The sequence below is a fragment of the Barbus barbus genome (assembly GCF_936440315.1).
Source record: "Barbus barbus genome assembly, chromosome: 46".
Taxonomy (NCBI): Eukaryota; Metazoa; Chordata; class Actinopteri; order Cypriniformes; family Cyprinidae; genus Barbus; species Barbus barbus.
The window spans coordinates 24,156,023-24,178,843 of record NC_136724.1 but is presented as its reverse complement, the minus strand read 5'-3'; the positions used below and the strand labels follow the sequence as shown (position 1 = coordinate 24,178,843).

At 40.9% G+C, this 22,821-nt stretch overlaps 1 protein-coding gene across 1 annotated transcript; it reads left to right on the top strand.

Annotated features, from left to right (window-relative positions):
* Positions 1–2,080: 2,080 nt before the first annotated feature.
* LOC306865331 (E3 ubiquitin/ISG15 ligase TRIM25-like) lies at positions 2,081–22,442 on the top strand (the record flags this gene model as incomplete). Its single annotated transcript, XM_079409874.1, has 13 exons — positions 2,081–2,653; positions 6,866–6,961; positions 7,042–7,275; positions 8,110–8,269; positions 8,409–8,456; positions 8,683–8,837; positions 15,205–15,326; positions 15,507–16,083; positions 16,456–16,551; positions 16,632–16,865; positions 17,875–18,034; positions 18,175–18,222; positions 18,442–22,442. 13 exons carry the CDS (start codon positions 2,081–2,083, stop codon positions 19,020–19,022), a joined length of 3,084 nt encoding a protein of 1,027 aa, XP_079266000.1. The 3' UTR covers positions 19,023–22,442.
* Positions 22,443–22,821: the final 379 nt, after the last annotated feature.

Here is a 22,821-nt window from a genome sequence, read left to right as displayed (position 1 = left end):
TCAGGTTCTCGGAGATGTTTACACCGAGGTACTTGAAGCTACTCACCCTCTCCACAGGAGTCCCACTGATCATAAGAGGTGTGTAGGGCTGCTGCTGTCTCTTCCTAAAGTCCATGATCAGCTCTTTAGTTTTGCTCACATTCAGAGAGAGTGTCCTGGCACCATGATGTGAGTCTCTTTACCTCATCATTTAGGTGTGTTTAATTAGGGTTGGAGATAAACTCTGCAGGACACAGGCCCTCCAGGACCGAGTTTGGACAGCACTATGATATAATGAACATTAACTAGTCTTCTGACAACTTACCCTTGCAAGTGAAATCTGTGATGCCTCCATTGCCATTTTGGTGTAGACATACTGAATGTTCTCCTCAAAAAAGGGCAGTGCTTTAAAGCGTGCATCCAGTGCTGAGGTCATGTTCAGAAAGGGCATTTCACGCTCATATCTTTTCTCCAGATCTCCAGCCACAGCGATCTTTATGTCCCGTGTCACTGTCAGTGTTTCAATCCGAGTGCCGCGACTTAACTAAGCATGCAAATGTTTGATGATTGAAACCGTAGAGGTTTTCTCATCGGACATAACGTGCGTTGCCAATTTAAGTGGCTTTAGTGCATTTATTACATCTTCAGAACAGGTTATGCCTGCTTCTGTTAATGTCCACAGATCTTTGGCATTTTTCCGGCACCTCAGCTGAGAGTAATGCAAATTGCAGGCTGTTGTTCTACGAATCGCTCCAACATGTCATGTGTGCTGTTCCACCTCATGCAGACATCGGTCATCAGTTTATGCTAAGGAAGACCAAATAACTTTTGCTTCTCGTGCAGGACATGGCAGGCGATGCATTGTCAGTCACTAGCACTGGATCTTTGTCCTTTATTCCCCATTTGTGCATCACATCATTGAGCAAATCTGCCATGTTCGGTCCTGTGTGATTCTCAAACATTGCTCTAGTCTGCAGAACATTCGAGACAAGTTCCCATTGTGGCGTTATGTGGTGGCAGGTTATCGTAACATACGACTGGGTTGCTTGCAAAGTCCATGCATCGCAGAAAATGGAAACTCTCTCTGCAGAAGAGAAGAGTCTTGTTTAACTTCATCATACAAACGAGGAATTGCCGTTTCTGTTAAAAACTGACATGTCAGTACTGTGTAATGTGGCTCACACTCGTGAAGCAATTGTCTGAAGCCGTTATTCTCGACAACTATGTTTGGCCGTAAATCCTAACATATGAAATGCATTAAAGCATCTTCTGAGAGCACTGAGACGTGGATGGGAGTTTCGAGTTAAAAACATTGGACAAGTTTGGCTGCTTCTGAGATGACAGGTGTGTGTATTGCTGTATCGATACGTGCATCGTCAGGAGTTCATGACGATATATCGTTGTATCGATATTCTGAGCACAGCACTAGTGTGCGTTCAGTTGTTGGCTTATGCCTGGCTCACATCTGGGCATGCATCAGATCGCTGCTCTTCTCACGATGCACAGCTATTTAGGGTTCCATCTAGCTGCTTTTGCATGCATACTAGACGACAGATCGGCAACAGGGGGTTACACATTGCACAACCTCTTAATAGGACTAATCGCAACAACTCTGTCTGGTCTACAAACTAAATTTTCCAACCAAACACATGCGAGAAGTGATGCAGGAAAGATCATGCATTAGACAGGAGTTCTTATGCGAGAGATTTCTTCCTGTTAGAAACTGTAGCCCACAAGAAACCTGCAATACAAGTTGTCTGTATGCTGGTTTGCAGCAAAAAAGAAGAAAAAGAACAGTAAGAAGAGATGGTTGCTTGCTGAAGCCATGTAAACAGCCATAAAACAGCTGTTTATCTCCTGCTCACATTCTTTCTACATGGACAGGGACGCTTTACCTCAACAGTTCATGTTTAGACAATAAAATAAAGGTTGCAGGCTTGCCTTCCAGTGGCTTTGAACCTGCTCTACAGACTCACAGACACACCTGTTTTTCACACGTCACTCAAACACAGAACCAGCAAACAGGAATCACTTCAGGGAAAGAGAAACTGAAGTGTAGTTGAGCTGTTGTGTGTTTATGTCTCTGTATTCATGCAGTAAAATGGCAGAAGCTAGATTTTCTCAGGATGAGTTCACGTGTCCAGTGTGTGTGGATCTCCTGAAGGATCCAGTGAGCATCCAGTGTGGACACAGTTACTGTAAGAGCTGTATTACAGGCTTCTGGGTTCAGGAGGATCAGAAGAGAGTCTACAGCTGCCCTCAGTGCAGACAGACCTTCAGTCCAAGACCTGCTTTAGCTACAAACACCATGCTGGCTGAACTGGTGGAGAAACTGAAGAAGACCAAACTACCTGCTGACTGTTACGCAGGAGATGGAGATGTGGAGTGTGACGTCTGTACTGGAAGAAAATACAAAGCCGTCAAGTCCTGTCTGGTGTGTCAGGAATCTTACTGTCAAACTCATTTTGACCGTCATGAAGAAATTCATTCTCATAAGGCACACAAAGTGATTGATGCCACTGGACGACTGCAGGAGATGATCTGCCAGAAACATGAGAAGCTCCTTGAGGTTTTCTGTCGCACTGACCAGAAATGTATTTGTGAGCTGTGTATGATAGATGAACATAAAAACCACGACACTGTATCAACTGCTGTACAGAGGACAGAGAAACAGGTATGTAAAACTAGTGGTGCAGTTAATATTCAGAGTAGAGCTACAATTGTTTATTTTCTATGTAGAGTCACAGTTTAATTACACAGAACACAGAAATATTTTCAATTTTAAGCTCTACATCTGTGTCAGTTTCACTTTTGTAATACTCTTGTAGCGTGAAGGATTCTTTATGCTTCATGATAATTAATGTACAATCATTGTAACTGATCATCACTTCTGGAGTTCACAGTCATCGGTTATCAGCTGAGATATGTAAACTTTAAACTGCCTTGCCACAGACGAACTATGATTTATGACTTTGACTTATGACTCTTTTACAAATGTTAACAGTTTATTTTAACATACGTACAGTGTTTTAAAACACTCTTGTGCTTACATTTTGGGTCACCTTCTCCTGCCAAATCTGTATGCGGGGGGAGCTGCCCTATTTAAAGCTTCCATTTACCCAGTAGGAAGGGCACTTCCATTTTCAATAATATGACAAGGAGGTGTTATCAAGAAAACTTAAAATTATAATGCATTATGTTTGCAATGTTTGTGAATAACTTAGTAATCAGTAGTGTAATATGTTACGTGTTAGTACCATTTGTCTTATGTATTCGTATAGTTTTACCTTGCTTTTAAACTTGTTCACCTCCACATGGTATGTTCTAAAAGTGGGAGGAGCCTAACTCCATAAAAGAGCTCCTGGCAAATGTTTGGAGTTTGTTGGAAACTGTTTGCATGCTGTTGTATTTTTGGATCTAAATGTATTGGCATAGTCAGATTACACACATGAACATCTTGTAAATTATTTTGTAGTTTTTGTATGTTTACTTTTGCACTTTTCTTGGAAACTTTTCTTGAACCAAAATAAACACACTGGACTGTATTTTTGTAACATTTCAACTGGACTGTGGTGTTTCCCCTCCGTACAGATGAGTGCTGCGTTCCCCTTGGTAAATCGCGTTACGTGGGAGCCCCCCTCCATCGTCGGGCCCTTAGAAATCATCCTAACCCCCCCTCCCTCCCTTACGGCACCACTGAGTCAGCCTGAGGAAGGTACAGTTCAGGACATGGGCCTGGGTGCCATTGGAGGTGCCCTGGAGGAGAATGTGCAAACTGTTGAGAATTCGACAGCTGGAGCTGGGGATGCTGCAATTACAACACTTTCACAGATGTTTAAGTCTTTTATGCGGAATCAGTAAGAGCGGGACAAATGGCATAAACCAGACGAAAGCAACACTACAAAGACATCAATTCACTCAAATGCAGTTTCAGGTACAGCTGGTGATCGAACAGCAGCCAGGGTGAAGGACTAGGAGCCAAGATTGGAACCCCAGAAGAAACCCATCAATCAGATTCCAAACTTTCCATCATGGCCAAGACCAAAGAGCTGTCCAAGGATGTCAGGGACAAGATTGTAGACCTACACAAGGCTGGAATGGGCTACAAGACCATCGCCACGCAGCTTGGTCAGAAGGTGACAACAGCTGGTGCGATTATTCGCAAATGGAAGAAACGCAAAATAACTCAATCAATCTCCCTTGGTCTGGGCCTCCATGCAAGATCTCACTGCGTGGAGTATCAATAGTGAGGAATCAGCCCAGAACTACACGGGAGGATCTTGTCAATGATCTCAAGGCAGATGGGACCATAGTCACCAAGAAAACCATTGGTAATACTACGCCATGGAGGACTCAAATCCTGCAGTGCCCGCAACGCCCCCCTGCTCAAGAAAGCACATGTACAGGCCCGTCTGAAGTTTGCCATTGAATGAATGAACGATGCATTTATATAGCGCTTTATTATGTATTGTTGTACACCCAAAGCGTTTTACAATCTGGTGGGGGTCTCTCCTCAACCACCACCAGTGTGCAGCATCCACCTGCATGATGCGACGGCAGCCACAGTACAATGGCGCCAGTGCGCTCACCAGCTACAGGTGGAGAGGAGAGAGAGTCATAGAGCCAATTCAGTGGATGGGGATTATTAGGGGGCCATGATTGACAAAGGCCAGTAGACGGAATTTGGCCAGGACACCGGGGTTACATCCCTACTCTTTTACGAGAAGTGCCATGTGATTTTTAATGACCACAGAGAGTCATGACCTCGGTTTAACATCTCATCCGAAGGACGGTGCTTTTTGACAGTATAAAGTCCCCGTCACTATACTGGGGCATTAGGACCCATACAGACCACATGGTGAGCACCCCCTGCTGGCCTCACTAATACCTCTTCCAACAGCAACCTAGTTTTCCTAGAAGGTCTCCCATCCAGGTACTGACCAGGGTCAACCCTACTTAGCTTCAGTGGGCAACCAGTCTTGGGCTGCAGGGTGATATGGCTGTAGGCAATGAACATCTGAATGAGGAGAACTGGGTAAAAGTGTTGTGGTCTGATGAGACCAAAAGCGAGCTCTTTGGCATCAACTCAACTCGCCGTGTTTGGAGGAGGAGGAATTCTGCCTATGACCCCAAGAACACCATCCCCACCATCAAACATGGAGGTGGAAACATTATGCTTTGGGGGTGTTTTTCTGCTAAGGGGACAGGACAAATGCACTGCATCAAAAATATGATGGACGGGGCCATGTACCATCAGGGCCAGGGCATTGAAGCCAACCAAGGCATTGAAAATGGGTCGTGGATGGGTATTCCAGCATGACAATGACCCAAAACACACGGCCAAGGCAACAAAGGAGTGGCTCAAGAAGAAGCACATTAAGGTCCTGGCGTGGACTAGGCAAGTTTATTTATATAGCACATTTCATACACAGTGGTAATTCAAAGTGCTTTACATAAAAGAAAGTAAAATAGGCATTAAAAATCAGTAAAAACATGGAAATAAAAATTATAAAAACAAGGAATTTTAAAATGATATAGAAATTGATTTAAAATAAATTTAAAGAAAATGATTATACATAAAATTCATTGCAGTCAGTTCGGACATATAGCACAGTGCTCATTCAACAAATGCACAGTTAAACAGATGAGTTTTAGTCTTGATTTAAATGTGGCTAATGTTTTAGCACATCTGATCTCTTCTGGAAGCTGGTTCCAACTGCGGGCCGCATAATAGCTAAAAGCAGACTCCCCTTGTTTTGTGTGAACCCTTGGTATTTCTAACTGACTCAATCCTAATGATCTGAGTGGTCTGTTCGGTATATATTCAGTGAGCATATCAGACTAGCCAGCATATCAGACTAGCCAGTCTCCAGACCTTAATCCCACAGAAAATCTGTGGAGGGAGCTGAAGGTTAGACTTGCCAAACGTCAGCCTCGAAACCTTAATGACTTGGAGAGGATCTGCAAAGAGGAGTGAGACAAAATCCCTCCTGAAATGTGTACAAACCTGGTGGCCAACTACGAGAAACGTCTAACCTCTGTGATTGCCAACAAGGGTTTTGTCACCAAGTACTAAGTTTAATTAAAACATATGGTTTAATTCCAGGCTGCAACACAAGTGACCCGTGGTCTTGTGCCGATGGTCATCGAGGTGACAAGATCTTCGCAGGGGATCTGTCTCTGGAACGCATCTATTTGACATGGTCTCCGCTGACATTCAGGGCTGCAGAGGACGTCTCTAGGTGCTGATCCACCATCTGGACTGGATCTTGTGACTTTTAGTGACCATCTGATCTGAATACGGACTGGATCTGAAATCAGCCTGAACATGCACTTTCCAGCCTGGTGAAAAGGTCTTCTTGTTGTTTCCAACATTAGAAAATCAGTTGGATTTTCTGGACATCCAGACAAGACCAAGCTGGTTTTCGATCACTTGACTGAGGAACAGAAACAGAGGCTGATGGTATGTCTACCTGACCAACTTTTCATGGAACCACCAGGTAGGACGGACCTGATCTGTTGCTATAATAATCCTGAATGACTCCAAACCCAACTGGCAGCCTGTCTATCATGTGCCTGAAAGACAACTGACAGTAATGAAAGAGCAAAAGTAAGTTTGACCTCTACCCCATTCCAAGAGTGAATGAACTGGTGGAAAGACTGGGAAGAGCAAAATATCTCAGCACCTTAGATCTCTGCAGGGGGTATTAGAAAGTGCCATTGAAGCCAAAATGCAAGGACCTTACAGCGTTTAAGATGCCATTTGGACACTTTCAGTTCAGTTCATAATATGCCTCACCCTACGTTTACTGGATTCATCTGTTCACATGATGATTTAGTGCCAGTAGTTTTCTGTGATATTTACTTTCATCCGTTTGTCTTGCAGAAGCAGCTGAAGGAGACGCAGAAGATGTTCCAGCAGAGAATCCAGCAGAGAGAGAAAGATCTTCAGCAGCTGAGAGAGGCTGTGGAGTCTCATAAGGTGAGTCTGGAGAAGAAGAGAAGTTTGTCTCCGTCTCAGTTCAGACTCACTGAAGCCTGAATCACTGTGTGTCCTAACAGCGCTCTGCACAGACAGCAGTGGAGGACAGTGAGAGGATCTTTACTGAGCTCATCCACTCCATTGAGAGAAGCCGCTCTGAGTTGATACGGCTGATCGGAGATCAGGAAAAGACTGCAGTGAGTCGAGCTGAAGGACGACTGGAGCGACTGGAGCAGGAGATCAATGATCTGAGGAGGAGAGACGCTGAGCTGGAGCAGCTTTCACAAACACAGGATCATATCCAGTTCCTGCAGGTAACACAGATCTAGAAGAACAGGATCATAGTGGACTTGAGCAGATCCTGCTGTGACAGGAGACTCACCGAGAAACATTTCATGAGTGTCTTATTATATCAGCCAGACTCTCTTCTGATAATCTTTTTAAATAGATGCCCTTATAAATGGCTTTCAGCTCTAGAATTCTCTTAGGAATCCTTTCCCTGAGCTCTTTCTTCTGGAAGATATATTTAGCTGTCAAACACCACTAGCGCCACAAACATGTCAAAACTCACTAACATTTCAACTTTTTACCTTATTTTTCCTTCTGATTTATTACATCATAATGAAATCAGTAAATGTATACCATTAGTACCAATTCTGTTTTTGCTCTTTTTCCAATATATATTAATATAATCAGTGAATGCATTCAGAAGAAATATTTAAAATGTGCATATCCAGTAAAATAATGTACATATTTAAATCTAATCCAGGCTACTGGTGAAGTCGGGTGTCATGTGGACAAGAAAATATTAACCCCACTATACATTATATTCAGTATTTCACACAGTAGTTTAATAGTAGCCTTCACTAAAGTTCTAGTCTAGAAACATTTATTTCTTCCTGTGTGCTAAACACGGAAATATAAACAAGATGTCTGATAGTTTGCGCAGACACTTATCTCACTTCAGAAACCAACAAGTTAAAAAACAATAGATGTTTAGGTCGTGAATGAATGATTGGGAGAAATTACTTGAGAATATTAAAAATTATTACCTGTCCATTGCTCAAATGGCTTTCATGTCAGAACTTTTCTTTCCCTTTACGTATATCACAGTGGAGCTGATGAGTTTTGATTTGTGTTTTCTGAAGAGTTTCCAGTCGCTCTTAGCACCTCCTGAATCTACAGATAAAAATTATGATCCCTTCAGTTCTCTCTTCTCTTTTGATGGCCTAAGAGAATCTGTTTGTCAGCTGAGACACAAACTGGAGGATTTCTGCAAACTGGAGCTCAAGAAGATCTCAGACAGAGGTAAAGTCTTGGAGATGCATCTGCTCTCAGAAATGAGTCCATCATCATCTCATATCATGGAGAACATCACATAGAAATGTCATAGGAATGAATGCAGGATCATGAGAATCACACTGTTCATGTCTGTTGATTTCCACAGTCACATTCACCAACATTGTTCCCAGAACCAGGAACGACTTCCTACGATGTAAGTCAGTAAGAAAACAAGCAGAAAAACTCACTGAGTGTGTTCATGTTCTTCCTGTAGAAGGTGAAAGAAGAGTTTTATAATTGATGATGTAAATGATGATTTGCACAGGATATCTGGACATCTGTGCTGAGACACTGATGATAAACTGAACATGAAGAGTTCAGCTATATGAAAAGATCAAACATTCATAATTCCTGATTCTAATGTGTTTTATCTCCATCAGATACCCATCATCTCACTTTGGATCCAAACACAGTGTATATACGCCTCCGTCTGTCTGAGAGCAACAGAGTGATTACTGACACTGGCACAGATCAACCATATCCTTATCATCCAGAAAGATTTGATGAGTGTCGTCAGGTGTTGTGTAGAGAGAGTGTGAGTGGACGCTGTTACTGGGAGCTTGAGTGGAATGGAGATAGTGGTGTGTTTATATCAGTGTCATATAAGAGCATCAGCAGGAGGGGATGGTGTAATGAGTGTTTGTTTGGATGTAATGATCAGTCCTGGAGTTTGTTCTGTTCTCCCTCCAGATACTCATTCTGGCACAATAACATACAGACTGATCTCCCTGTAGAGTCCATCAGCAGTAGAATAGGAGTGTTTGTGGATGAGAGAGCAGGAACTCTGTCCTTCTACAGCGTCTCTGACACAATGAGCCTCATCCACACAGTCCAGACCACATTCACTCAGACCCTCTATCCTGGGTTTTATGTTAATAAAATATCATCAGTGAAACTGTGTTGATGAATCAGAAAAGACTGTAGAGAAATCATTGCCCATGATGCTTTGAGCTGCATGATAAATCATTAACAGTGAGATTTTATAGTGATTATTTTCAAAGCATTAATACTGCAGTTGAACTTGTCACTGAAATAACATGTCTGAATAAATGTGTGTAATAAATCCTCATATAGACCATAAGATCAGTGTGTGTGTGTGTGTGTTCAGTAGTTGCCTCACTGTCTGGAGTGTCAGGTCAACTAACCTATCAGTAGTGCTGGGCAGTAACTGATTACATATAATCTGGATTACAATGAAAAATGAAATCTTCATCTCCATAAAGCTTTTCAGCAGATGGAAGCATGAAGTGCTCCAAAATCTCCTGATAGCTAGCTGCATTGACCCTGCCCTTGATAAAACACAGTGGACCAACACCAGCATCACTGACTGTGGGTACTTGACACTGGACTTCAGGCATTTTGGCATTTCCCTCTCCCCAGTCTTCCTCCAGACTCTGGCACCTTGATTTCCGAATGACATGCAAAATTTGCTTTCATCCGAAAAAAGTACTTTGGACCACTGAGCAACAGTCCAGTGCTGCTTCTCTGTAGCCCAGGTCAGGCGCTTCTGCCGCTGTTTCTGGTTCAAAAGTGGCTTGACCTGGGGAATGCGGCACCTGTAGCCCATTTCCTGCACACGCCTGTACACGGTGGCTCTGGATGTTTCTACTCCAGACTCAGTCCACTGCTTCCGCAGGTCCCCCAAGGTCTGGAATCGGTCCTTCTCCACAATCTTCCTCAGGGTCCGGTCACCTCTTCTCGTTGTGCTGCGTTTTCTGCCACACTTTTTCCTTCCCACAGACTTCCCACTGAGGTGCCTTGATACAGCACTCTGGGAACAGCCTATTCGTTCAGAAATTTCTTTCTGTGTCTTACCCTCTTGCTTGAGGGTGTCAATGATGGCCTTCTGGACAGCAGTCAGGTCGGCAGTCTTACCCATGATTGCGGTTTTGAGTAATGAACCAGGCTGGGAGTTTTTAAAAGCCTCAGGAATCTTTTGCAGGTGTTTAGAGTAAATTAGTTGATTCAGATGATTAGGTTAATAGCTCGTTTAGAGAACCTTTTCATGATATGCTAATTTTTTGAGATAGGAAGTTTGGGTTTTTATGGGTTTTCTTCAGACCCCCTACGTCCCTTATCACAATTATTTACAAATTAATTACATAAACTATATACCAGTTATAGGTTAACATTTCACAATCAGAATTCATAGTCATGGTCAATTAGGCGTGAATCAAATACAATCAGATCTGTTATCTAGAAAAAAGAACACTGTGTGTAAAAAGTGAAAAAAGTGACGTGACATATGGCCAAGTATGGCTACCATACTCGGAATTCGTGCTCTGCATTTAACCCATCCAACGTGCACACACACACACACACCGTGAACACACACCCGGAGCAGTGGGCAGCCATTTATGCTGCGGCGCCCGGGGAGCAGTTGGGGGTTCGGGGCCTTGCTCAAGGGCACCTCAGTCGTGGTATTGAGAGCGCTGTACATTCACTCCCACCACCTACACCGACGACTTCCCATCTCCTGTATGTTTGCATATTGGAGATGGGTGATGTCTAACCTACCTGTGCTGTATAATTTAGTTCCAGTGATACACCGCCCGGGAGGTCATATAACTACTTGTGCAGTGCTATGAGGTGTGAATGACCCCCTGATGTATCTCCACCCCCATCTCCTTGTTGTGTGTGCAAGTTGATGTAGGTGGGACCAGACTAGAGGTCTTCTCGGGTCCTAAGATCCGTGCCCGACCTGAATCACTTCTTACCCGAACCTGACGTGCATAAATAATAAAAAAAAAGAAGATAAACCCGAGACAGACCCGATGAAATTAGACCCGAGTCCGACCTGACCCGACTGCATTTATTTTCAAACCCGACTGCACCCAAACGTAAACGGCATTGATGCGTGCACAGCCTGCAGCCCCGCATCGGTCTGGAAAAATCCCGGCCGCTGCTCCATTACTTTCATTCAGTTTATTTACTTATTAGCCTACTTTATATTTTTGCCTGCCTGATGGATATGTTATTTCTGAGTTTGGCTTTCAATTGTAACCAGTGGATTTGAAATATAAACGTGATAGTTTTATAAATTAAATCGATAGGTTAATAATCCATGGATTTGCTAGTTTTGTCTGCAACGTTAGCTACTTCATCTCCGGTGAAGGGCTTCTGCACACAAAAAAAGAAAAGCCTTGCTTTGACACGCAGCGTAATGAAGTGAGTGGATTTCCTGATGGATCTCATATCTATAAGGTGGGTTTTTGAGGTTACAAACGTGTTCCTTTTTTATGTGCGTTTCTCAAAAATGAACTTAACATTAACGCACAAGTAGGCTACGCATCCGGGAATGTTTAAAAGAATTTGGGTCTAATCGGGTCCATTTGGGAAAAGCACATTAATTTTAATTACCCGAGGCTGCTAATACTGAGTCCGACTCATGTCCGAGGCACTCGTAGAAGTTTTGGACCCGAACCCGCTCGGGTCTCGGGTTTTCGGATCCAAGTGTACCCGTGAAGACCTCTAGACCAGACACCCTTGTGGAATTTGTCCCTCAGAGATGGCAGCAGTCAGTCTGAAAGGGAAACAGACTATAGCTTATTAATGGTCAGATCTAACCGCTGGTGTTTCAGCGCAGTCAGAGTATGTTGCACCTTAAGAGTTTACACAGTCTGCTGTGTTGCAGGTATTACAATACCCAGATTTGCTGGGAAAATCTCTTTAAATGATACTGTTTAGTCAGATCTGTGTTCAGGGCATTAGTTTGCCAGTTTTGGTGCTGTACTGTTAGTTTAGCAATTGGCATTTCTCATTCTATTCATACATTTGACCATTTCCATCTCTGCAGTCCGTAAAGATTTGTGAATCTCTGCCTGATTTTAACGTTGCACACAACTTGAATCATATGGCCTGTAAAAATGAGTTCTCTGATTAGATTTCATGAGCTGTCCCTCCTAGAGAGGGATGGTTTAGTTTGTCAACAATTGCGCCACTGTGTTTGTGGTTCTATTGCAAGGGAAAAGACAAAACTTGTACCTTGCCTTGTTACTGGGTTGCAGGTAAATGAAATCAAATTGAATTCTTATGGCCTTGGATTTGGCCAATTCAAGATATTGCAATCAGATTAATCATTTTAGTTGGTAAATTCTGGACATGTTAATTTTTCTCATTGTAGATTTTTGCACAAATAGAAGGTGAAGAAATTCTTTCTCATTAGTTTGATCATTCTTCCTTTCATTTTCTTTTCCTAACAGTTCTTGCTTCTCACCACCTTCTGTTGATCTCTTTCCCAGCACTACAAGTGCTTCCAACTCCTTTCTACATTCATATACCCTTATTTTACATTCTGATCATTCCTCTTATTCTTCTACAACTTTCTTTCCTCTTCTAAATCAATGTCGAATCATCATGAGACTAAAGGCCATTCTTGGCCATTGTAATATAATATATTATAAGGCTGTTATAATATGAATTATATTACATTAAAAATAGTATAAATTAAAATATTGTTTTACTGGTCTCTGGAGGGGCCTCCTGCATTTTGTTCAGAATGAATGGTTATCATCTCACTGATCTTTTTGAAGATACACCCATGACTTGGCCCTGTGGCTACAGCAGTCCTGGCACGTGCATTGTGTGCACAACAGCAGGTCAAACTGGAAACCAGTAACAGGTTTTGCAGCTGTTAACATTCAGTGAACTGCAAGCACATACTAAAAGCATAGGTCAAATCATTGCTCAGTCTGAAGATTTTTGTGACTACAATATGGAATTGGACACACTTTTCTTTTGTTTATAAGCTGAGATGTCACTAATCTGATTCTTTTGAGAATCTATTTGAGTATGAGAAAGTTTGGGGGTTGGGCAAACCCAGAGCAAATGCAAAGTACACGTTGTTTTAGATTTATGGCCTCTTCATGTTTGTCTGTCTGCTTAAAGACAAAGACTGAAAGTAATACAAGTAGGAGTAATTTGCGTAAACTCTAAGATAAAACCAAGCCATAAACTATAAATTAAGACTGACATTTGAGCAGTGTTGTGGAACCAAATATTGTTATATCAGATATTTTACTACTATTGAGTGATTTTCAATACATTTCATTTGATTAATTTGACTGTTTGACTAAAGGCCCCGATATACTTCAAACGAAGTTCGTTTTCGTTCTTCATTTGGGGGCAAAAAGAAGTTAGAAAAGGCTGAGCAACAGTGTACTGTTTTCGAACATTCCAACACCCCCACGCTGCTGGAGGCGGGGTGTAGATTAATGTTAACGTGTCGCGACGCTAGCACGAATGCCCTAAACACAACAACGATGCAATGATGGTGCATCTAGGTCTCTTATTAAACTGGATAAATTATTACACGTTTTTATATTTTATGTGTTGTCATAATTTGATAAAAACAAATTATTATTGTATGTTCTTTTGGCATTTCATTTATTGTATACCTTTTAAATGAGCTTATTGAAAGAGCAACAACAGCAGCAGCAGTATGGTGTAACATTTATTTGAAACACATGTATTTGGTACATGCTACCTTATATCTATACTCTTTCATTTCATTCTTCATGGCTTTGGAAAACTTACATCTCATGCTTTTTGCATAACTCTGGGTCGTCGACACAAAGCTTCTTTGCAATTTCTTTCTAGGAATTAAATGCTTTCTCGGAACCTTCAAAGTCTCCCCGCAAGTAATTGTACAGGTGCAGATATATTTGTGGCAGTTCAGTTATTCGACACAGTGTATTTATTTTGTTCTCCTGCCTGACCTTTGTTGAATGAGAAACGAACCAGGAGAAAAAATATTGCGTGTCAAAGAAGGCAGAGTTCCCGAACCCACCCACCGATTGCATAATCGCCACGGACCAATGGTAGCTCAAAGGTGTTTAGAAGCCAAAACGAACTCCCCCAGAAAGTTCGCTTTGGCGGGCTGAATCAAACTGCCAAAACGAAACAAAACAAACTGTTTCGGCCTGATTTTGCTCTAAATTCTGTCATATCAGTTCGTTCTTCGATTTCGTCTGAAGTAAGATGTCTTCTGAATGGGTTTAACCCTCAGGCTTGGTTACAGGCCTCATCAAAATTGTCAGTATGTGCATTGCCGTTTTAGATTTAGAATTTCTGCTGTCTCTTCTTTTAATTCACAGTCACTGGGACTTCTACATGGCAGCAGTAGTTCTCTGGGACTGAGGCATTTTTTTAATTCTCTCGTTTTTTATTTCTTGCCCAACTTCATTTTCACATACAAAAGATTGTAGTGAGAATTTAATTATCTTTTTAGTTCATCCAATCCCAATTTCTCTTAAATTCTTTGCACATAAATGTTTGCTTTTCAAATGCTGCAAAGTTATGGTTGTAAAGCCAATAAATAATAGTGACTAATAAATGAGGAAATTCTTATTTGAGATGGTTTCTGATTAGTACTTTAGCATGAAATTTTATTAATGCAGTATTTATGCTCTTCAAGATATTACTGGTCTTTGTGCCATTTATTTCTTAAAAATATTTAAAAGTGTACTTTCGATGTTGATTGTAAATTATATGCATGTGTCAATTTTATTTAATTTCTTAATTTTCTTAAATATGTGGGTAGATAGTATTTATAGAGTTGTAACTTTTTAGTTTTAGTTACTTTTTCTTATTTGTAAGTCGCTTTGGACAAAAGCGTCTGCTAAATGACGTAAGTAAGTAAGTAAAGTCTTACTATCAGAATTTGGGTTGCAATTTGCAGCCCTCTGTTGAGTACCAGAATAAAATTTGGATGATTTTCTTTGGGCACTATGTGTTTAATATATATAATATACAGAATTATGGATTGAGGTTACACACTACACTACAATATATAGAATACACTATACACTACTGTATATAGAATACACTACAATACTAACTAGAGCTTTTATCATGTTATCTGTAATCAGTAATGAACTACAATTTGTTGGTAATCCAACCAGCACTGCCAATCATTGGATGGTGGCAGGTCAAGTGACCTATCAATAGTGACTCCTGCCAGTCTGAAAACTGAACCCATATTCCTTTTAGAAAACAGATTCATCAGTGTGATCATGAAGGAACTGTGAATCTGGACAGTTTTTTTTTCTAGTAGACATTTCATGCTTTACAGACTCACAGACACGCCTGTTTTACACACGTCACTCAAGCACAGAACCAGGAATCAGGAATCACATGAGTTCAGGGAAAGAGAAACTGAAGTGTAGTTGAGCTGTTGTGTGTTTATGTCTCTATATTCATGCAGTAAAATGGCAGAAGTCAGATTTTCTCAGGATGAGTTCACCTGTCCATTGTGTGTGGATCTCCTGAAGGATCCAGTGAGCATCCAGTGTGGACACAGTTACTGTAAGAGCTGTATTACAGACTGCTGGGATCAGGAGGATCAGAAGAGAGTCTACAGCTGCCCTCAGTGCAGACAGACCTTCAGTCCAAGACCTGCTTTAGCTACAAACACCAAGCTGGCTGAACTGGTGGAGAAACTGAAGAAGATCAAACTACCTGCTGACTGTTACGCAGGAGATGGAGATGTGCAGTGTGACAGCTGTACTGGAAGAAAATACAAAGCCGTCAAGTCCTGTCTGATGTGTCAGGAATCTTACTGTCAAACTCATTTTCACCGTCATGAGGAATTTTATTCTCGTAAGCCACACAAAGTGATTGATGACACTGGACGACTGCAGGAGATGATCTGCCAGAAACATGAGAAGCTCCTTGAGGTTTTCTGTCGCACTGACCAGAAATGTATATGTGTGCTGTGTACGATGGATGAACATAAAAACCACGACACTGTATCAGCTGCAGCACAGAGGACAGAGAAACAGGTATTTAAAACTAGCGATCAATTTAATACTCAGTGTAGTAATTCAACAGTTCCTTTATTTTCTGTGTAGAGCCACAGATTAATTGCACAAAACACGGAAACACTGTCAGTGTGAAGCTCTATGTCTGTCAGTTTCATTTTTAATACACCTTGTGCTTTTAGTGTGAAACAGGCTTTAATCTTTATCTAATGATGTACTATGAATTGTAACTGATCACCACTTCTGGAGTTTGAACGTACAGCCATTGGTTATTAGTTGAGATAAGTGACCTTTAAACTGCCTCCCCCTACTTTTACTGGATTCATCTGTTCACATGATGATTTAGTGCCAGTAGTTTTCTGTGATATTTACTATCATTCGTTTGTCCTGCAGAAGCAGCTGAAGGAGACGCAGAAGACGTTCCAGCAGAGAATCCAGCAGAGAGAGAAAGATCTTCAGCAGCTGAGAGAGGCTGTGGAGTCTCATAAGGTGAGTCTGGAGAAGAAGAGAAGTTTGTCTCCGTCTCAGTTCAGACTCACTGAAGCCTGAATCACTGTGTGTCCTAACAGAGCTCTGCACAGACAGCAGTGGAGGACAGTGAGAGGATCTTTACTGAGCTCATCTGCTCCATTGACAGAAGCCGCTCTGAGCTGATACGGCTGATCAGAGATCAGGAAAAGACTGCATTGAGTCGAGCTGAAGAACGACTGGAGCGACTGGAGCAGGAGATCAATGATCTGAGGAGGAGAGATGCTGAGCTGGAGCAGCTTTCACAAACACAGGATCACATCCAGTTCCTGCAGGTAACACAGATCTAGAAGAACAGGATCATAGTGGACTTGAGCAGATCCTGCTGTGACAGGAGACTCACAGAGAAACATGTCATGAGTGTCTTATTATATAATCATCAGTCAGACTCTGATCATCTTCTTTTGAAAGAGACACCGCTTACAAATGACTTTCAGCTCTGGAAATCTCTTAGGAATCTTTTCTCTCAGCTCTTTCTTCTGGAAGATATATTTAGCTGTCCAACAGTTCAAAACTTCACTAACATTTCATTTTTACCCAGATTTTCCTTCTGATTCATTATGTCATGGAGAAATCAGCCCCAACATACATTATATTCTGTATTCCATATAATAGTTTAATGGTAGCCTTCATTAATGCTCTACTCTTGAAAGCACACTAAACATGGAAATATAAACAAGGTGTTTGATCATTGGCACAGCTGCATCTCTCTCACTCGATTCAGAAATCAACAGGTTGAAAAGACAAAAAATATGTAGGAGGTGAATGAATGATTAGGAGAGTTTAGTTGGAAGTATAAAAAATTATTACCCTATCTGTCACTCAAATGGCTCTCACGCAAGTACTGTTTGTTTCATTTAAGACACTTGTATAAGTCGTGGCCTAATGGTTAGAGAGTCGGACTCGTAATCCGAAGGTTGTGGGTTTGAGTCTCGGGCCGGCAGGGATTGTAGGTGGGGGGAGTGAATGTCCAGCGCTCTCTCCACCCTCAATACCACGACTGAGGTGCCCTTGAGCAAGACACCGAACCCCCAACTGCTCCCCGGGTGCCGCAGCATAAATGCCCACTGCTCCGGGTGTGTGTTCACGGTGTGTGTGTGTTCACTGCTGTGTGTGTGTGTGCACTGTGTGTGTGTGTGTGTGTGTGTGTTCACTGCTGTGTGTGTGCACGTTGGATGGGTTAAATGCAGAGCACGAATTCCGAGTATGGGTCACCATACTTGGCTGAATGTCACTTCATAAGACCGTGTGGAGCTGATCAGTTTTTATTTCTGTTTTCTGTAGAGTTTCCAGTCTCTCTCAGCACCCCCTGAATCTACAGACGTAAATGTCTTTCCCTCAATTTCTCTCGTCTATTTTGATGTCCTGAGGGAATCTGTCCATCAGCTGAGAGACAAACTGGAGGATTTCTGGCAAGAGAAGCTCAAGAAGATCTCAGACAGAGGTAAAGTCTTGGAGATGCATCTGCTCTCAGAAATGAGTCCATCATCATCTCATATCATGGAGAACATCATATTAGAAATGTCATAGGAATGAATGCAGGATCATGAGAATCACACTGTTCATGTCTGTTGATTTCCACAGTCACACTCTCCAACATTGTTCTCTGGACCAGGAACGACTTCCTACAATGTAAGTCAGTAAGAAAACAAGCAGAAAAACTGAATGTGTTCATGTTCTTCCTGTAGAAGGGCAAAGAAGAGTTTTATAATTGATGCAAATGATGATTTGTACAGGATATCTGGACATCTGTGCTGAGACACTGATGATAAACTGAACATGAAGAGTTCAGCTATATGAAAAGATCAAACATTCATAATTCCTGATTTTAATATGTTTTATCTCCATCAGATTCCCATCAGCTCACTCTGGATTTGAACACAGTGAATAAATATCTCCGTCTGTCTGAGAGCAACAGAGTGATTACTTACACTGACACAGTCCAGTCGTATCCTGACCATCCAGACAGATTTGATCATTATCTTCAGGTGTTGTGTAGAGATAGTGTGTGTGGACGCTGTTACTGGGAGCTGGAGTGGAGTGGGGAAAAAGTGTTTATATCAGTGTCATATAAGAGCATCAGCAGGAAAGGATCAGGTAAAGAATGTTTGTTTGGACGTAATGATCAGTCCTGGAGTTTGATCTGCTCTCCCTCCAGATACTCATTCAGACACAGTAAGACAGAGACTGATCTCCCTGTAGAGTCCATCAGCAGTAGAATAGGAGTGTTTGTGGATGAGAGAGCAGGAATTATGTCCTTCTACAGCGTCTCTGACACAATGAGTCTCATCCACACAGTCCAGACCACATTCACTCAACCACTCTATCCTGGGTTTAGTGTTTATAAAGAATCATCAGTAAAACTGTTGATGAATCCGTATAGACTGACGAGAGATTCTACCCATGATGCTTTGAGCTGCATGATAAATTAGTAACAGTGAGGTGTTATACAGTTTTTTTTTTCACGGGGAGTGAACTTGCAAAATCTACGCTCCCTGCATCGCGAATCGGGTGAGCTGGAAGTTAAAGTTAGCTCTGAGTTAAAATTTCATAAGGAAATAATTTCACTCCTTACAGAATACACTACCTAAAATGAGTAACCTAGAGTGCAATACTAACTAGAGTTTTATCATGTTATCTGTCATCAGTAACAAACTATAATTTGTTGGTAATCCAACCAGCACTGCCAATCATTGGATGGTGGCAGGTCAAGTGATCCATCGTGACTCCTGCCAGTCTGAAAACTGAACCCATATTCCTTTTAGAAAACAGATTCATCAGTGTGATCATGAAGGAACTGTGAATCTGGACACAGTTTTCAGTCCTGCAGTACAAGTGTAATAATTAAGATGCAGTATTACTGCAGTTTTAACATTAATTAGAGTTACAATTTGCTCTGATTAATGTGCGGTTACTCGCAAGCAAAACTTTTATCTTAAAGGAATTCTTTGATTCTCAGAATTTGGACATTTTATTTTTAACAGAGACCTGGTTAAATACTGGTGTTTTAAGTTCATTTTTGGAGTTGCTACCGTCTAACTGTGGCTTTTTGAATTCCCTGCATGCCTCTGGTCGCGGAGGTGACTTGGCAACTGTTTTTAAGAGCAGTTTGAACTGTCAGACTCTGCACACCACACATTATGCTAGTTTTGAGCTGCAGTTGTTTCAGTTGAACTGAACATCTGTACTCTGTGCTGGGATATATCATTCTCCAAAATTCAACAAGGATTTTATATGGGACTTTACAGACTTTTTGGGCAATATGTTTAAAATATGATAAACTTTTAATAGTGGGGGACTTCAATATGCATGGCTGCTGTTCATCAAATCCTCTGACTAAAGACTTTTTGGATCTAATTGACTCCTTCAACTTTGTCCAACATGTGCAGGGTCCTACTCATGAAAAAGTTCACACCACGGACTTAATATTATCTCTGGGCTTTTCTGTTGGAGATATTGAAATTCAAAACTCAGTTTTTTCAGATCATATGTTTATTCTCAGTAGTATTTTTACTTCATGTGTCACTCAGATTATCTGTCCTCCAGCTCGTCAGGTTCGTTATGTACCCACAGCTGCCCTCGAGAGGTTTAAGACCTTATTTTCTGAATCTGACATTTTTGGTGTTCTTGATGGCTCTTGTGATGTAAAAGCAGCCTTTGATATATTCAATTCTACCTGTTCCTTTATTCTAAACTCTATAGCCCCATTAAGGGCTAAGAGTGGCAAGACTAAACGAGGATACATGAAATTTGAGACGAGCTTGTAGGAGAGCAGAGCGTAGGATGCTTTAGATACCTACCAGAATGTGGTAAAAACTGCTAAAATGAACTATTTTGCTGGGTTAATCTCAAGGTATAATGGGAATTCAAAAGTGTTATTTAATACGAACAATTCTGTACTAAATCCTTCTCCCACCTGTTCTGCTCTTCCTGCTATGGCATGTGATGATTTGTTAAACTTCTTTGTTCAGAAAATTATCAATATTAGAATGCAGATTGTGCCTGGTTCTTTTAACTCTCTGTCTACTAGTTGCACATCTGTGATATTTAATCAGTTTTCTCCTCTTTCACTTCAGTCTTTATCAAAGATAATTGGTCAGTTGAAACTTACAAATTGCTGCCATGATACCATCGCATCAAAAATTATTAAACAGACTTTTGAGATTATCGGCCCAAGCCTATTGACATTAGTAAAGTCTTACATTAGGAGTAGTTCCTGCAAGTTTTAAACATGCCATTGTCGAGCCCCTCTTGAAAAAATCAAATTTAGATCTGAGTGTTTTATTAAACTACTCTCCCATTTCTAAATTACCTTTTTTATCTAAGGTCCTAGAAAAGGCCGTTTTAAATCAATTACAGGCTTTTCTATTTCAAAATGATATCTTTAAAAAGTTTCAATCTGGATTTAAAGCAAACCACAGCACAGAAATGGCCCTGCTCATATTATTAAATTACATTTTAACTTCAGGTGACTCTGTGATTTTAATTTTACTAGATCTAAGTGCAGCATTCAATACTATTGATTACAATATCCTTATTACTCATTTAGAAAAGACTGTGGGTATCCGAGTCATAGCTCTTGAGTGGTTCAGATAATTTCTTTCGAATAGGACCTTTTCAGTTAATATCAGTCAGTCTAATTCTAAATCTGCTCCATTGAATTGTGGTGTTCCCCAAGGTTCAGTTCTTGGTCCAATCTTGTTCTTACTGTAAATGCTGCCCTTGGGTTCTATTTTTCAAAGTCATGGAGTTTCTTTTCATTGTTTTGCTGACAATACTCAGGTGTATCTACCTTTACAGAAACAGGACAAGAGGACAATTACATCTCTACTAAATTGTCTGCATGAAGTTAATCTATGGATGTCAGCAAATGTTTTACATTTAAATGAAAGTATGACTGAGGTAATTTGGTTTGAAAACTCTGAGTCTCAAGTCCTCCCTGATTTGGGAGCTTGGCTCCTTTCTGTAAATCAGAAGTTAAAAATCTTGGGGTTCAGTTTGATGTCTCTCTGAAATTTGATAAACAGATCAACTCGGTGGTTAAATCTTGTATCTTTCATTTGAGATTACTAGCTAAGGTAAAACCATTTCTGTCAACCAGCAATTTTGAAAAGCTTATTCATGCCTTTAGTTTTGTAAGACAATTTTTTATTTTTGTAAGCCAATTGCTGTTAACTCGCTTACAATTAGTGCAGAATGCTGCTGCTAGATTACTGATGGGGGTTTGTAAACACCAGCATATAACACCTATTTTAGCTACTTTACATTGGCTTCCAATTCACTTCAGGGTTGATTTTAAACTACTTATCTTAGTATATAAAGTCTTACGCAATCTGGTACCCTCTTATCTAACTGATCTTTTACATGTACACAAACCTAAAAGGAATCTAAGGTCATCAAACCAGATGATTTTAGATGCCCCTAGGACAAGAGTGGTGACCGGGCATTTTCAGTGATAGCCTCAAAGCGAATAGAATAGCTTTGGAATAGCTTGCCTTTATATATTTATACCTTTATATCTTAGACCTTTACCTACATTGGGTTCTTCAAAAAAAAAAAAAAGTTGTATTTATTAGATTCAGCCTTTGGCTCAATACATTGATTTAACAAAGTGACTCTCCTCCTTTTCTATGATGTTTGTTTTACTTGCTTATTTATTACTCTTTTTCTTCCTGTGCTGTTGGTCTCCTTTTTATTAGTTGTTGCCGGTACGCACAAAATAGTGCAGGTACTCTAAAGGTTAAAATATAGAAGTGCCGGTACTGCATACCGGTGCGTACTGGCCCACTTCAAGCACTGTCTGTCACTGAAATAACATGTCAGAATAAATGTGTGTAATAAATCCTCATATAGACAGTAAGATCTGTGTGTGTGTGTGTGTGTGTGTGTGTGTGAGAGAGAGAGAGAGAGAGAGAGAGTGTGTGTGTGTGTGTGTGTGTGTGAGAGAGAGAGAGAGAGAGAGAGAGTGTGTGTGTGTGTGTGTGTGTGTGTGAGAGAGAGATAGTCATGCTGAGTGACAATGTGTATCTGTGCTTTTCTCAACCTTTATTTCTTCATTGAGTTTAGTGTAGTATCACATCAATAATTTTTATTATTACTATATACACAAAAAGTATTCTTGTAGCTTTGTGAAATTACCGTTGAGCCACTGATGTCACATGGACTATTTTACCAATGTCCTTGCTACGTTTCTGGGTCTGGTAACATTGCAGTTGTTTTGCTGTCTATGGA